General features: G+C 36.1%; 1 protein-coding gene across 39 annotated transcripts in view; it reads right to left on the bottom strand.

Moving 5' to 3' along the window:
- CCSER1 (coiled-coil serine rich protein 1) overlaps positions 1–17,670 on the bottom strand; it is a 1,487,998-nt gene that overhangs the window by 1,298,691 nt on the left and 171,637 nt on the right. For 37 of the 39 annotated variants that reach the window (XR_015165660.1, XR_015165661.1, XM_086406508.1 and 34 more), the window contains exons 2-3: positions 16,132–17,493; positions 10,921–11,105 (exon numbers count right to left, since the gene is read on the bottom strand). Coding sequence is in view for 37 of the 39 variants with exons in the window: in XM_086406508.1 (XP_086262634.1) it covers positions 10,921–11,105; positions 16,132–17,452 (1,506 nt within the window). In the remaining 2 variants the exon portion in view is untranslated. Of the gene's footprint in view, positions 1–7,230; positions 7,515–10,920; positions 11,106–16,131; positions 17,494–17,670 lie in introns of those variants that run through there. The other 2 variants (XM_086406546.1, XM_086406548.1) reach the window with 1 other exon arrangement.

Here is a 17,670-nt window from a genome sequence, read left to right as displayed (position 1 = left end):
TAGATAGCATCATGGATGCAACGGACATGAATTTGAGCAAACTCTGGAAAATAGTGAAGGACAGGGAAACCTGGAGTACTGCAGTCCATGGGATCACAAAGCATCAGACACGACCTAGAGACTGAACAACAACAACATAAAGTGTCTAACAGTATCCCAGATATAGTGTGGCTAGAGAAAAAAATCTTTAATTTTCTTCTACTATTGGACTTATTATTTCCTTTACAAATAATAATGTGCTATGCTGTGCTATGCTAAGTCACTTCAGTCGTGTCTGACTCTGTGCGACCCCATAGACGGCAGCCCACCAGGCTCCCCCGTCCCTGGGATTCTCCAGGCAAGAACACTGGAGTGGGTTGCCATTTCCTTCTCCAATGCATGAAAGTGAAGAGTGAAAGTGAAGTCGCTCAGTCCTGTCTGACTCTTAGCGACCCCATGGACTGCAGCCTACCAGGCTCCTCCGTCCATGGGATTTTCCAGGCAAGAGTACTGGAGTGGGGTGCCATTGCCTTTGCCGATAAATAATAATAGAAATATGTATTATTCTTAATAAAGCTTTGAATATATTCTAGTATTGCTATTACTAAAATGTGATCACTTATTGCTATGTCCTGAATGTTTGTGTACCCCCAAAATTCTTATGGTGAAATACTAATTGCTAAAGATGATGGTATTAGAATGGGGGCCTTTGGGAGGTGCTAGGTCATCATGGTAGATTCTTCATGAGCAGGATTAGTGCCTGCATAAAAGAAGCTCCAGAGAGATCCCAACTCCTTCCATCAGACACAGCAAGAAAGTGCTGGCTACAAACCAGGAACCATGCTGCCACTTTGATCTTGGACTTCCAACCCTCCCGAACTGTGGTAAATAAATTTCTGCCATTTATAAGCTACCCAGTCTGTGATATTTTGTTACATCAGCCTGAACAAACTAGTAAATTTGAATAATGTAATCACAGAGGGGAAAATTAGGTGCTATGGACATTTTCATGTGAATTGCATGAAGAGAAATGGTAATAATTAGGATACTGCAATTACTTACAACTGATGTTAAAGCATTTGAAGATGAAGTGATTTTTCTCTCTGAATATGTTTTTCATAGCATTGTGCACCAAACATATAAATTATGACAGCTTCAAAAAAAAAAAATTACTCATCCCAAAAGCTAAAGTGAAAGACCAAAATAAAAAGAATGGAATATTTTACCTCATTCTTCTTTTTTTTAAAAGGCAATTCTGAATCTACAAGTTTATAATAAAAAGGAGATGGAAAAATAATATATGTAGGTGATATATTAAATAATAATATATTAAATAAATATATTAAGAATGGATATATTAAATAAATAATATATGTAGGTGACATATTAAAAAATCTGTGGTAAAAGGCACAGAACTAAAACAAACCATTTTAACCATATTTAACTGTACAGTTCAGTGGCACCTGGAGAAGGAAACAGCAACCCACTCCAGTACTCTTGCCTGGAGAATCCCTTGGATGGAAGAGCCTGGCAGGCTACAATCCATGGGGTCGCAAAGAGTCGGACACGACTGAGCAACTTCACTTCCCTTTCACTTTCAGTGGCACTAAGTACATTTATATTGCTGTGCAACTCTCACCATCATCCATCTCTTAATTTTTCCCTTTCCTAAATCAAAATTCTGACCCCATTAAACACTAAGTCTTCATACCCCCTCTCCATCTCCCAACCCTCATAGACATATTTGACTTAGAACTTGTATTTATTTAATGGGTTCTCAATAATATCACAAACAACTGACTATTTCTGGCTAGTCCATAACTGTTGCACTGATAGGATCCGAAGAGCCATTCTATAAGGTTGATTATCCTAAATGAATGATGTTTCTACTAGAACAATATCAAAGTTGATATGGTCTTGATCAAGTACTTAGCATCAAAACCCAGAGTTTTATCAGTGTATCATAGAAACATCTGTACATCTGCATAAATTAAGAATATACAAAAATATCCATAAGCATACCACACACAGTGATTGTACTAAAGGCCTTAATTCATATCTATAGTATCTATATCACAACCTAATTAGCAAGTTTACCTTTAATTCACCAATACTTATTGTACACCAGGCACTTTTAAGTGCTATAATAAATGCTAATATATACAAAATGTCTTCCATTTAAAAGACTGAATGAAATCAAGTAATAAAATGAGACATATTCAGATAACTACATAGTGAGTGCCAAAGACAACTTAGAAGGACATTAATAGGAAAAGTATAATAAGTAACTAGAAAAATCAATAAAGGCATTACGGATTAGGGCTATTAATCTAAAATTAATATACTACTTATCAACAAATTTAATTGCATGTGTAATGACTGATACTTATGACTCTCCTTCTTACAATATATAAGGATTGAGGAGAATGATTTGTATGCCCCCATTTTCCTAAATAGATTAATGACTTCCTTTTCTCACTAACTGTCCTTGTAGCATGCAATGATGATAGCTTTAATTCCATTCACAATGTTCCATGAATGCTGAGATCTTTAACTCTCAAAAAGCCATTAAAATATTAAAATTTTTATGTATTTTAAAGTCTTATTTAAGATTTCAGGATTAAGAGGAGAAATTTCTTAAGTCAGATCTTCCAGTGATCTTTCATTTGCTCTTAATTTTGAGCCTGAACAACTTTCATGCCATAAAACAGAAATGAGAAAGTGCATATACTAAACAAGCCCAGGAAAACAATTTTCCCTAGTGGATAGTAGAGGTGGGATATTTTAAAACGGATTCTTTAAACAGTTATTTTGTACTTTCTTCCTTACTGTCCCAATATCCCCCAGAGTTCCTTCTCACCACTATCACTATCCTCAATTCCAGAAATTAGCCAGGGAGGCATGCATACAATTAACAGTGTCAATTTGTACACTGGGATACAGAAATTCTTGTGGCCTTTTTTAATCCTTTTAACTTTTGATATCAATGGTCACAACCCAAATCAAGCATGCCCCTACCCATCCTGAATTTTAAGATGGTCAAAATGGTTAAATCTGTTGCATTGATAAGATTAGGTTAATGTCTCCCAATCTGGAACTATAAAATCCTCAAGGGCTGTCTCTTTCATCTTTGTATTTTCAAAGTAAAGTTCTGAAAACAAAGTATTAAGTTTTCAATAAACATTTATTGAAAGAAACTGTGAATGAATTGATGAATGGATGAATGAATATAGAAAATGCTAACAAAGGAGAAAACAGTAGGCCCCAGAAGAAAAGTAAATGCAGAGTTAAGTGCTTGGCTATTTAATACAGGGTTTTATTAGTCTTAGATTAATCAACTATTGTCAATAATATTTAAATTCTAGATTTCAACATATAAAATACAATGAAAAGAATTAGAATACAACATGAAATGCTGATGATATGCAAGTCACTACTTTTTTTCTCAACTGTAAGTCTGATCCATTCTTCAGAGAAGAAGTTCTACAGTTCTTGTTTTTACTATGCTATTCACAGTTTCTACACAAAAGCAGCAGGATGCCAAACTGCAAATGAGAGGAATTACACTGTGTCAGAATAAAAGTGGCCATAAGTGAACACTGTCAGGATCACTCAGCACAAATAGTTCAGGGCAACTCTGTGCACATTTGCTGAGTAATCTAAAACTAACACAACTTTCCAAACCAGCTTTTACTGTAATAAAAACAAGAATTTCCAAATATAGTAGGATTCCCAAACCTGGAGTCAAGTAATTTAGATATATACACGGCTTTTCCGTCAGGAAGAGAACACATCTCAGAAGACAAAACTTGCGGTTAGAATTAATTTTTCAATTCCAAGATGCTTTCCTCTTTCTGAACCATAGTGACAAACTCAGTGTGAGGCATAATTTGACTTTATGACCATCAAATGCTTGAAAACAAAAAGGAGGGACGAGGTAAGCAGGAAATCTCAGTTAATTGAAAGAACTGAGATACAATATTCTATTTGGGAAGATGATAATAGTGCCCCTGATCCAATGTCTGAGTCTACATCATCTAGACACATGGATGGACTATTCCCAGGTCCCTTTTGTGGCTAGTTGGGGCCAGGTGATCAGATTTGCTCAATGAATTGTGAGAGGAAATGAAGTCTTTCACAAGGAAAACATTTATTACTGGGACGAGGCCTCCAGAGATCTCTCTTTACCACAGTGACAGGCAATGTTTGCAATGGCTGCTGCTTCAGCAGCCTGGATATAGGAGGAGACGCTTAATGGAACTCCGGCACCTTCCACAATGAACATGTAGCCTGAGGAAGAAATAAATCTATATTATAAAGTCACTTGGATGTGGAGGGTATTTTTGCTCTTTATGTAGCCCTTTCTCATACACTCAGGCACTTTACTTTCTTTAGTGCTTCTAGGTGCTATGTATTGTTTAACACACACAAATCTATCCTCACATTAATCCTTTTTTCAGAGAAGGGTGATCTGGTAAATATTTGGAGTTAGACTTCACTGTGTAAAGTTTCTGGAAAAAACCAAGACTGAATCTTATGTTTAATCATTTATACACCATAATCTGGAGGGAAAGCTTTGAAAAATAAAGAGCCTATTTCTAGAAAGATTATTTTTAAATGTTTGGACCATTCTAAGGGAAGAATCAAGAAAGTTACTCAGAGGAAAATTAAGGGAAGTCTCTATTTAAATCAGTTTGAAGAATTATAATAAATTTGAATGTCTATCAAATTGTTACAGATATGCTTGATTTCTTGTAATAAATGGAAGCAAAGTCCAATTTCTTCTGACTCATTGATGTTCAAAGAGTTAACACATCCTGCCCTTTCCCTTTCATACTGTATATACCCAAACTGTACAAAAACACTAGCATTCTGGCATCTTTCACCTATTACCAATTAGGAAATATTTTTCATCATTCAGAGGAACATTCAGCATCTTAAAAATAGAGCCATACCCATCAGTAGAATTAAACCTTCTTGAAATACATGAAGTACTCTAGCACTTTCTAAGTATAAATACCTTCTTTTGTGACAAAGTTCCTTTTTGGATATTTCTCATCTGATACTGTCCATCAACATATCAAGAAATATTACCACATTTTAAATCCAGAGTAAGTACTAAATTTTGTTTCTTTTTTGCATCCCTTACAGACAGTTGTAGTCTAGACTTAGAGCAAGCATAGGTTGCCTTACAAGTGTTAACTTCATTATACAGAAATAACACAAGAAAGATGAAAAATTAAATTTAAATCTATCCCATTCCCCTCAAAGCATGCAGAATTTGTATTTAAGAGAGCAAGGATCCAAATCTAAATTCTATCTCTGCCACTTACTATGTTTCTGAGCAAGTTGCTTATCTTCTTAGTGCCTTAGTTTCCTCTTTTGCAAAATGTGCTCAATAACAAATTCACTCAATTCATAATATTGTGAGAATGGAATGTGATAATATATGTGAAGCATTAAGAGTAGTCCCTTCGTTGAAATAAGTATTAAAAATACATGTTACTACTATTTTTCTAAAAGGAAAGAATAACTGAGCTATGGATGCATTCTCAAATACATATACTCACCTCAATTATTTTGGAAGAAGAATATAGAAAATGTATGCTATTTTTCACACATAAAGCTATCATTTCCTAAATATATGTCACTTGTTTCACATATAGCTAAAATTACCTTTAAAAAAAAATCCTAGCATTCCTTCCTTATAACGCTATGCTATGCTAAGTCACTTCAGTCGTGTCCGACTCTGTGTGACCCCAGAGATGGCAGCACACCAGGCTCCTCCGTCCCTGGGATTCTCCAGGCAAGAACACTGTAGTGCGTTGCCATTTTCTTCTCCAATGCATGAAAGTGAAAAGAGAAAGTGAAGTCGCTCAGTCGTGTCCTACTCCTAGCGACCCCATGGACTGCAGCCCACCAGGCTCCTCCATCCATGGGATTTTCCAAGCAAGAGTACTGGAGTGGGGTGCCATTGCCTTCTCTGTCCTTATAATGCTAGGAGTTAAATAATACAATTTATGCAAGTTAAATTAACTATTAAACTATAAAGATTGAGACACTGCAAAGTCCTAATAGAGTCATAAAGTAATTTTGATACATTTCATGTGCAAATTCTAGTGTGTCAGTATTTATTTCAACAAATCTTACCTGTGAATTCAGTGAATACGCACAATGGTTTAACCAAGTTTCTGTCCAATTTCACAGCTTTTCCCCTATCATGACAATGGTGTAATTCTGACATCTAGTGGACAATCTACATCACTGCAGGTACACTTTTCGAAAATTTATTAAAAAACCTCAAATAAAATAACAAAATCTTATTTTTACATTTGACATTTAAAATTTTAAATCTTGAAATCATATCTGAGAATAATAATGATTTTGTGGTGTTACAAGGACATTTATATAAATGCATCAATAGCACTAAAAACGTGATATAAAAAGAATACATAAAAGGCCCAACTTTGGGTGACGGTAATAAACAGTGCACACTTATTAATATAAATTCATCTCTACAAAGGGATAATACAAATCTGGTGAGGAAAATGTTTTGCAATAATTCACTGGCCACACATCTTAACGTTGCATCAACTGGAAATCTATTTTAACATGTTCTTGTCTTTAGACAAAAAAATCAATTGCAATATTGCAATAATAATATAATATTTTCAATGCAAATGACAGAAAGATGCAATATAAAATAACATAATGTATCTATATACACAAATATAAATACACACATAATCATTTTTTAGCATAACAGTAACAATAAACCCATTACTGTCGTTTTATAGATACTGATCTGTAAAATCTGGCCAAGCCTGGCCTCATGGCTAGAACCTCTACTTCAAGCACAATGGCTTTGCTATCACTCAAGGTTATCTGCCAGGGTCCTGCCCCGGCTGATCCAGGGTATTCGAAGCGGGGACGGCGTCGGCGACCTATTTATTTAAATATTTTATCAAAGATATAAAGAGTAATAGGATGAGGATAGCTCAGTAGGAAAATTCAGTGGAGAAAAGGGGCTGAGTAGCTTGGTTTACGCGGGAGACCAATAAAACTTCAAGACAAGAAGTTTGCACCACTTATGTAGGCCGCAGGCGTCCTTCTGTTCTCCCGAAGGAGAGGAGACACTGAGGCCTCCCCGGTCGGATCTTAGAAGCCCAGGCAAAATTAGTAAGCTTGGTGGGTTCCGCGCTCCAGATGGAGACTCAGCCAGAGTGAGAGAGAGACATGGGGAGACCAGTATTTCGAGGAACTGATCCCAATTCTTTATTTTCCAGAGTCTGTTTTTATACACTGAGATGTTATACAAAAGTCACGTGGGGACAGCAGTCCTGACTTTTATTAAAGTCAGGTGCTTCATACAAATGTATACAGAGGTCTTAGGGGTGTTACATCATCTTCTGGCCAGGGGGGCCTGCTGACAATTTACGACCCTCTCCTTGTGACAGCGGTCAGTCAATCAGGACACTTATTTCTCCAGGGCTGATTATTCTCAAAACAGACGCCACCCAAATAAAGTTACATTCCTACAGGGTGAGGGTGTAGTGGGTTTTAGTTAAGGAAAGAATTCACTTAGCCTAAGGTCTAACGTGATTAATATCAAAGGTTAATACTTATTCCTTCTATATATTCGTTAATGTGTGTAAGGGCAGGGGATATGGGGACTTAGCAACAAACATTGGCTCAACAAATGAAAAAGCCTTCACCAACACAATTTCTAATTAGCCCACTATACTTATAGTTTTCTAACTTCTCTAAAGAACCTGTTTTTAGAGGGTTTAAAGCATCTCGTGCCTCTCACGGTTGGGAGGCTGTGAGCAATCACATGTGGCCCAATGAGCCTGTCAGGCAGGCTAGAGAACCTTCAGAGGAGTTTGTAGGTTAAAACACTCTTGTCACACCCAAGAGTTTTTATTGACTGGAGCTCTAGGTTAACTCCTTCTCCGAAAGAGGTGGTGGGGGACAGCCCCCCGTAAAGTCAGAGGTGTAGGTAAGAGCACAAAGTAGTAAAGTAGGCAGGCTCTGGTTATGGGGGTAGACACTCGAGGATTTCCAGGGGGGCTCCTGAGGCTCGATCCCGCCTTTGCGTATGTCGAGCCTCCTTCCTCATGACCTTTGCCATGGGCGGAGTACCTCACTCTGGCCCCCAACAGTTATCTCAGTAACTTACTGTTTTTTCACATTGGAATCCTCAATGATGCCCTAATATTTTCATTTGAAACATAATTATCTAAAATATATACAGATATAAGTGATTTAGTTTTGAGCATTTTTCTCATATATCCATCAGTAAGTAGGTAGATAGATCTTCTTTAAACAAACACTGTTAAACACTAAAAATAAAAACACCGCTGAGAAAGGACATGTTTGTGACAAAGGGAGCAAAGTGAATGCAAAAGGCAAGCCCATCCCAGAATCTGTGAGACCTTAGGCCTCACAGACCCTCTGGGCTGCAGTTCACTTGTCATGTTTTTCCACCCTAGCTGTATCCCGTGTTATGAGGGAGCTAATACAACTACCTCTAAGACATTTCAGCTCACAAGTCCAGGTTCGCACCCTACCCTCCTACACACATCCCATTTCCACCCTCATGTGCAGGCTTCTAGTTTATGCCAGGAATCTGGAGTCTCAGTCACCCAGAATGTGTTTAAGCTTTGGACGGGCATATCACCTTGACCCCCAAAGATCTTTACCCTATGTGGAAGGGGAACTATATTAGGAAAGAGCAAAGCAGAATCCACTAAAGCGTCTGAGAGTAGCACTGGCATAGGTGTGCTTTAAACAGGACATTTTTTAGGTGGCTAGAGGGTGAAGAAATACTGTGAAATGATGACATCAGAGGGTGTCGTGATCAGCATATTTCTTAGCTTGCATATCACAGGGTCTTGTTCTAGAATAAAAATATCATATTTCCCACGGAAGTAAGGGAGACAGGTTTTAGGGGTCGCTATCCTGCTTTTGCTTCTATTTGTCCTAAGAGTCTCAAGTGAAAACTTATCCTCTCTGACTTATAACAACAACCATGCAGACCAAGTTTCCCTTCAAAACATAGACTCTTCAATAAGTGGTGCTGGGAAAACTGGAAAGATATATGTAGAAGAATGAAATTAAAACATTCGCTAACACCACATACAAAAATAAACTCAAAATTGATTAAAGACCTACATGTAAGACCAGATACTATAAAACTCCTAGAGTAAAATAGGCAGAGTACTCTTTGACATACATTACAGAGATATCTTTTTAGATCTGCCTCCTAGAGTAATGGAAATAAAAACGAAAATAAACAAATGGAACCTGCTGCTAAGGCGCTTCAGTCATGTCCGACTCTGTGCGACCCCAGAGATGACAACCCACCAGGCTCCCCCGTCCCTGGGATTCTCCAGGCAAGAACACTGGAGTGGGTTGCCATTTCCTTCTCCAATGCATGAAAGTGAAAAGTGAAAGTGAAGTTGCTCAGTCGTGTCCAACTATTAGCGACCCCATGGACTGCAGCCTACCAGGCTCCTCTGTCCATGGGATTTTCCAGGCAAGAGTACTGGAGTTGGGTGCCATTGCCTTCTCCAATGGAACCTAATTAAATTTAAAAACTTTTGCACAACCAGTGTTTTGCACAGTCAGTTGTGTCCAACTCTTTGCAACCCCATGGACTGTCCATGGAATTCTCCAGCCAAGAATACTGGGATGGGTTACCATTCCCTTCTTCAGGGGATCTCCCCGATCCAGGGATCGAACCCAAGTCTCCTGTATTGCAGGCAGATTCTTCACCCTCTGAGCCACCAGGGAAGGAAACCATAGACAAAATGAAAAAGCAACCTACAGACTGGGAAAAAATATTTGTATATGATGATATGGACAAGGGATCATTTTCCCAAACATACAAAGAGTTCATACGGATGGCCAAGAGGCACATAAAAAGATGCTCAACATCACTAATTATTAGAGAAACACATATCAAAACCACAATGAAATATCATCACATACTGGTCAGAATGGCCATCACTAAAAAGTCTACAAATAGTAGTTTCCAGAGAAGGTGTGGAGAAAAGGAAAGCCTCTTACACTGTAGGTAGGAATGTAAGCTTGTACAGTCACTATGGAAAATTATATGGAGGTTCCTCAGAAAATTAAAGCTAGAAATACCATATGACACAGCAATTCCACTCCCGGGCATATATCCAGAGAAAATTTCAATTTAATAAGATACATGCAAGCCACGCTGCTATGAACAGCACTATTTATGATAGTGCAGCACTGTTTATGATAGCCAAGACATGGAAGCAACCTAAAGTTTTCCATTGACAGATAAATGAATAAAGAAGATGTGGTGTGTGTGTTTGTGTGTGTGCATACATACATGTAATAGAATATTACTCAGCCATAAAAAATTAAATAATGCCATTTGCAGCAATATGGACATACCTTGGGATTATCATGTTAAATGAATGAAGTAAGTCAGACAGAGAAAGACAAATATCATATGATATCACTTATATGTATAATCTAAAAAAAATGACATAAATGAACTTATTTACAAAACAGAAAAGGACCCACAGACACAGAATACAAACTTATGGTTACCAAAGGAGAAAGTGGTAGAGAGGAGGTAAATTAGGCATTCTGGATTAACATATTCCCAATATTATATGTAAAGTATATAAATAAGGATCTACTGTATAGTACAATAAACTATATTCAATATGTTGTAATAATCTATAATGGAAAAAATCTGAAAAAGTATATATATATGTGTATGTATATATTTATTTTGTAAATTAACTATGTTTCAATTTTTAAAAATGGTTTTAAAAAAGAAACACAACAAAAATATGAGATGCCTATTCTTCAGTCTGTTTTCATTTTGCAAGAGGCATGAACATGCCAATAATATATGGATTATTTTATTATACACAAGCATAGGTATATACTTACCATGCTGTTCATTTTTGAGGATGATGAACTTGCTCTTTGCTTCCTTAGGCTATTAACTTCTTCTACATTTCCATCTTTTGGTTTCAAAATCATCCTGCTACTCCCTGCAGTTCCTTCTGATGAGGATCGCAGTCGCCTCTCTATAAATCTTCCTTCACGGTATGGACTGAGGCTACTGGCAAGAACTATTCAAACATAAATAAATAAAAATTAATATAAATGCTTAAATGTAATTTTTATAAAAGTTCCACTGAAAGCAAAAGGGAAACTCTTAGTGCCATTCAGTAATTCTCAATCACAGAAAACTTTTTGAATTAGTAGTTGTAGTTTACTTAACTATGTAAATCACTTTGCAGCCCCCATATTTTGGAGTCATCCTTGACTTCTTCATACCTCACATAAATCGTATTAACAAATCCTGTCCTTATCACTTCAAATCATATACAGATTCTGATCATTCCTCACTATCTCCCCCATTAACATGCTGGCACAAACTCTATCAGTGCTTGCCTTGCTTACTGCAATACTTCTAAACAGTCTCTGGCCTCTCCCTAGTCCCACCTGCTTCTCCCTAATCAACACACAATCTATTTTCTACATGATAATCAGAATGATACACTTAAGTGAGACTGATCATGATAATTCCTCTAGTCAGAAAGCTGGTATGATTCCAATGGGCTACTGAGTTCCTCATGATATGACCTTACTCTCCTCATTGGTCACTTGTTAATCATATCTATCATATCTATACCCTCATCTTCAACTACCCCCCACTCCTGGACCTCTCACTGTTTCTAGAACATTGTAGGTGTGCTCCAGCCTCAGATCTTTACCCCATAGCCTTTGCACGGATACACTTTTCTCGAATGTCTCTATGGCTTACTCCCTAATTTTTTCCAATATGTTATTTTGAGTAATACCTATTCACTATACTTAAAAACAAAAACTAACACAAGAAACTATCAGAAAAATAAATTAAGAAATAAAACACTTACATGTACAATTGCATCAAAAGAATAAAATACCTAGGAATAAATTTAACCCAGGAGGTGAAAAACATATACACTGAAAACTATAAAAGACACTGATGAAAGAAAATGATGAAAACAAAAATAGAGTTGTTTTATGTTCACAAATTGGAAGAATTGATATTTTTAAAAAGGCTGTACTACCCAAAGGGACCTATAGATTTGATATAATTCCCTACCAAAAATCATGATGACATTTTTCACAATCCTAAAATTTGTACGGAACCACAGATGACTCCAGATAGCCAAAGCAATCTTGAGAAAGAAAAACAAAGCTGGAGACATTACAAGTCCTGATTTCAAACTATGTTACAAAGCTATAGTAATCAAAACAGTATGGTATTGGCATAGAAACAGACAGCTTAATGGAACAGAAGAGCAAAGAAATAAGCCATTCATATATGACAACTAACTTTTGACAAACAGTCCAATCATATATAATGAGGAAAAGACAGTCTCTTCAACAGAAAATGTTGGGGAAAGTAAAAAGTCATGTGCAAAAAGATGGAACTGGAATCTTACACCATACACCAAAATCAATTCAAAACTTATTAATGACTTGAAAGTTAAAACCAGAAACTGTAAACCTCCTAGAAGTAAACATGGGAATAAGCTCTTTGACATTGATCTTGATAATGATGCTTTGGACTACATATCAAAAATAAACAAAATAAAAGCAAAACAAACAAGTAGGAATATTTCAAACAAAAAAGTTTCTGCACAGAAAAGCAAATAATCAAGAAAAAAAGAAAAAGAAACAAAGATAACCAACTGGATGGGAGAAAATATGTGCAAATCATACATCCTATAAGGGGTTAATAGCCAAATATACAAGAAAATCATATAACTCAATAACAACAAAAAAATAGGCAAAGGACATAAGTAAACATAAGTATTTTTTTTTCCAAATAAGATATACAAATGGCCAACAGGTACATGAAGAAAAGAGTTCAACATTCTTAATCATCTGTGAAATGCAAATCAAAACCACAATGAGATGTTACCTCATTTTTGTTAAGATTGCTATTATCAAAGAGTCAAAACAAGAACAAGTGTTTTTGAGGATGTGGAAAAAAGGGAACCTTCGTGCATTGTTGGTGGGAATATAAACTGGTGCAGTCACTCTGGAAAACAGTATGGAGGTTCTTCAAGAAATTAAAAATAGAGCTCCCATATGAGGCAGCCACCTTACTTCTGGTGATCTACCTACAGTCAACAAAATCATTACCACAAAGAGATCTCTGTACTCCCACATTCACAGCAGCATTATGCACAATATGACCAGTACCGCATGGTGTCACTTATATATGGAATCTTTCTTTCAGAGTTGAACTCATAGAAACAGCATAAAAGTGGCTGTCGGGGGTTAGGAAGTGGGAGAAATAGAGAAAGACTGGCAAAAGAGTACAAACTTTCAATTATAAGATAAAGATCTGAGGAGCTTAATAACTTGAGGGAGGGGATCCTTTCACAGTGTACACATATATCAAAAAATCACTTTGTTCACTTTAAACACATAATTTATTTGTCAATTATACCTCAATAAAGCTTAAAAAAAAAAAAAAAAGCAAACTACAATGCCACTCCCCACATCCTAATCTTTTATTCTGCTTTAAACCCATCCTCAGCAGTTATCACCATCTGACATTTATTTATTTCTATGTTAATTGTCTGAGTATTCCCACTGCAAAGTAAGCTTCATGAAGGGAGGAGTTTGTTTTGTTCATTTCTATATCCTTAATGCCAAAAAAAACAGTATCAAAACAAATATCTATAAATGAATGAAACTGATTTGTTCAGGCTCATCTATGGGTTTAAAGACTTTTGGCTATTACCTAATTAAGCCAACATATGCCTGTTCTTTTTAGAAAATTTTTACTCTAATAAATAAAGGTTAAATTGCCAGAGAGCTAACATCTCATTAACAATTCTGATATGAATGTACACCTAACACATTCATATATTTGCTAAATACTTTTTTAAACATATTGCATAATAAATACAGAATAAGTCTAGTGTTATGAAATTAAGCAACTCTTTCTTCTACAAAATACATTTGTTTAAATGTCTGTAAGAGCTTTAAACTTCCAAATTATAAAATATTTATGAACAGTAGATGAATATCTACCATTGATGCAAATGAAAGGTAGTATGAAACCAACTTTTCCTTTTTTACATTACCAGCTTATTTGCCTATCTCCTTCTATTTTACAAGCTATAGGTAATATGAATAATCACCTATGTCCAGGAACAGGCATCATGGTGTCAAATTCAGTGAAATTAACTTAATGTATTAAATGGCTTGGAATTAGGATCTCAGTTACCAGATTAATAGCCAGCAAGATAATTGTTGGTCATTACCTAGTTTCCATAGAGATAATATTTACTTTATACAGTTTGACATTGAGGCAACTCATCATTTCTAAATATGAATTAACCAGGGTAATTATACTTTTACCCTTTTGCATGTTATTTCTTTTAAGAACTGCCTACATTCCAATCTGAGGTCCACCATTTGCTAAGAGTATAATTTCATAAAGTTATTTAACTTAATCCTAAACTTTGTTACTAAATTCCACATAAATTTTTGGTTAGTATTAAATAAAACAATGCATGGAAACTGCTTATCACATTTTGAGGCACATCAGTATCAGCATCATTATCATTCTTATAATTATATTATAGTTAAAGAATGAAGCAAGTATCACCAAAAATACAAATAAGGCTACCCAGATCAAAAATTGAAAAAAGCAGGCAGATGTGTAAAAATGATCTTGTATCTAATGTGAAAAAATATTAAAACAATTGGAAAATTAATTCATGACTTTAAAACTTTAGAATTGCTATATTCATGGACAGACTAGTTAAACAAGTCAGATAAGCTTATAATTCTTGATATTATATAATACATAACTTCACTGATCACAAATTTTATTTAACACTTTCAAAACATTCCATATAATGTTTTCAAAAGAGGTTAGGTCATGTTATGTACTACAACCTAGTCACTAAGAGGACTGATCTTTGCATTTAAATAGTTTAATCTGGCTATGCCACTAGCCAGTTGTATAATCCCTCAGTCTCAGTTTTCTTATGAGTAAAATGGGGAACATACTAGTTAGTACCTATCTCATGGGAATTATATCATAAACAATTACTCATGAACTTAGTGGCTTTGGACACATTACTTAACCTATCTGTGCTCCCAATTATCTTGCCTGTACAATGAGTTACAATAACAATAATGATTTCAATCACCTCCAGAGTCAATAAATTATATCTCCAAAGAGACAGAAGAGTAAATGGGACATATTGTTGAGAGAACACTAAATGGGACTTACTGTTGAAAGAACTATCAGTGTGAAAGAAAGTGAAAATGAAGTCGCTCAGTCTTGTCTGACTCTTTACGACCCCACAGATTGTAGCCCACGGAATTTTCCAGGCAAGAGTATTGGAGTGGGTTGCCATTTCCTTCTCCAGGGGATCTTCCTGACCCAGGGATCAAAGCCAGGTCTCCAGCATTGCAGGCAGAGGCTTTACCTCTGTGCCACCAGGGAAGCCCTATTAATGTGAATAGTAGCAACAAAAGCAGCAGCAGTAGTGGGAGTAGTAGTAATCACGGTGGAGAAAAAAGAATAAAAAATAATGAATACAGCCCATCAACAATTTTCTTGAACTGAATTTTATACTGAAAAACAAAGTTTTTCTGTTAAATAACAGACTGCATTAAATCAACCTTCCCTTTCATTTTTTTGTGCCAAAACATGGATCCTATTTAATAATAAAAAGCTTTGCTAAAATACAAAATAAAATTTATACAAATTTATTTTATAATGGTTATTATTTAACTAAGACATACCAATATTCTATCATGAACTATAAAAGATACTCATTATTTTAGATAAAGTAAATGGAATTAATTTCCTTCCACTTTCTTCTGAGGCTCAGAATCTGAATAACACAACTAAGGAAAATAGTAATATGGCTGAATTACATTTCAGCATGATACAAATGAAGTAAGTTTAAGTACAGAAATGATTTAAAGCAAATTATAAATAGGAAAGAATATTAGAGAGTGAAAACTAAGGAAAACATAGTTCCCATTCATGAGATGGAATAAGAAAACTGACTATAAGGAAAACTATAATTCATATCATTTATTATAAAGAGAAAATCAGCATACCTTTGGCAGGATTTGCATCATATCCATATGAAGTTTTGTTTAAAACATGATGATCACCAGAAGAGGGTATTATCCTTGAATCTGAAATAGGATGGATCCCTTTCACACGTTCAGCTATTGCTTTATGGTGCTCATAAAATCCAAATTTCCTTGGGGAGCTTGTTGCCAACATTGTTTCACCATTTTGTATTACTATATGATCTTCTCTTGTATCTGTTGAGAGGTGAGTCTCTGAGTCACTCCCATTCATAACAGGTAGTTTAGTGATTTGCAATAACACTTCCTTCTGATTAGCAGCAGAGGTTTCCGGTAAAGAATTAGATTCCGTGCTACATCGACCTTCTAATCTGTATTTTCCAGGAGACACAATTGCACAGGGAACGGTTCCCCTAAGGTCTCTTGTGGTCTTTGTAACAGCAGCAGGATTAGGAGAAATCTGAGAGGTAGAATCATTGTGGCCAAGGTTGTCACAGTGGGATGCCATACTTCCACTTTTAGGAAATGCATCCGTTTCAGACACAGAATCTTCAGTCAAGGCTAAGAACTCTGAAGGTGTCTGAGCTGTAGTAAGATCAGCAGAAAGCAATGGAGATTGTAAAGAGCTACCTGCCCGTTCTGTTACATCCACAGAACAAGATGGAGAACCTCTCACTAATACAGGTTCCCGTTCTTGGTACTGTGTAATTTCCAATGAGAATTCAGATTGTTGTACCAATGAAATAGATTGGCTCTGTGGAACTGGCTTAGACAATTTATAGTGAGATGAGAAAGATTTAGTAAGAAGCTTCTTTGTTGACTGCTTAACAGAACGGCGAGTTTGTTCTTCTGTGAACCCAGAATCATCCCCCTCACTTTTCCCAGAACTTAGGCAATTTATGAAGACATTCTTGTTAGTCGAGTGTTCCTTTTCCCTTTCAAAATCCTCTGTCAAAGACCTTGTTATCTTCTTATTTCGGGAACTGCTGAAACCAACAGAATGTCTTCCCCTGGCTTTAGTATGTTCTTCCAAACTCAGTTTTTGCATACTGCTCTGACCAGGTTGAGCACCATTTGAAATACTAAGGTTCTGGTTGGTAGGTTCTTGCTTAGGTTCACTCCCTTTCTTATGATGAAAGCTGATGGATGGAGTACGGAAGAGGCTTCTGCGTTTACCTGTACTACCTGAGCTTGAGTTAGTGCTGGAAGGAGAGGAACTGTGGACACCGACCGTATTACTGGAGGAGGGTGAAGAAGGAAGAGAATCGTGTTTTCTGCTAATACTCCTTCTGAATATTGGCAACCGGGAGACCAGAGTAGATCGTCTTGATCCGGAGTCCCCCATTGGGACTCCAAGGCTTGTGCTGCGATAGCTAACTTAGTAACCTGAGAAAAGTTAAAACAAACAGAATAAATTACAAGAATTCAGTTATAAACATGACATTTTAAAACAAAATACTGTTTTCTGATTCATGACACAAAATTTGTGCTACACTAAAATAATAAATATTACAATTCTGATACTTAAGGAATTCTCTGAATCTCTATGTAGCAAAATATCCA

The sequence above is a fragment of the Bos grunniens genome, chromosome 6, assembly GCF_055505025.1.
Source record: "Bos grunniens cultivar Pamir isolate PY7600 chromosome 6, Bosgru_T2T1.0, whole genome shotgun sequence".
NCBI lineage: Eukaryota > Metazoa > Chordata > Mammalia > Artiodactyla > Bovidae > Bos > Bos grunniens.
This window is presented reverse-complemented; position numbering and strand designations above follow the sequence as displayed.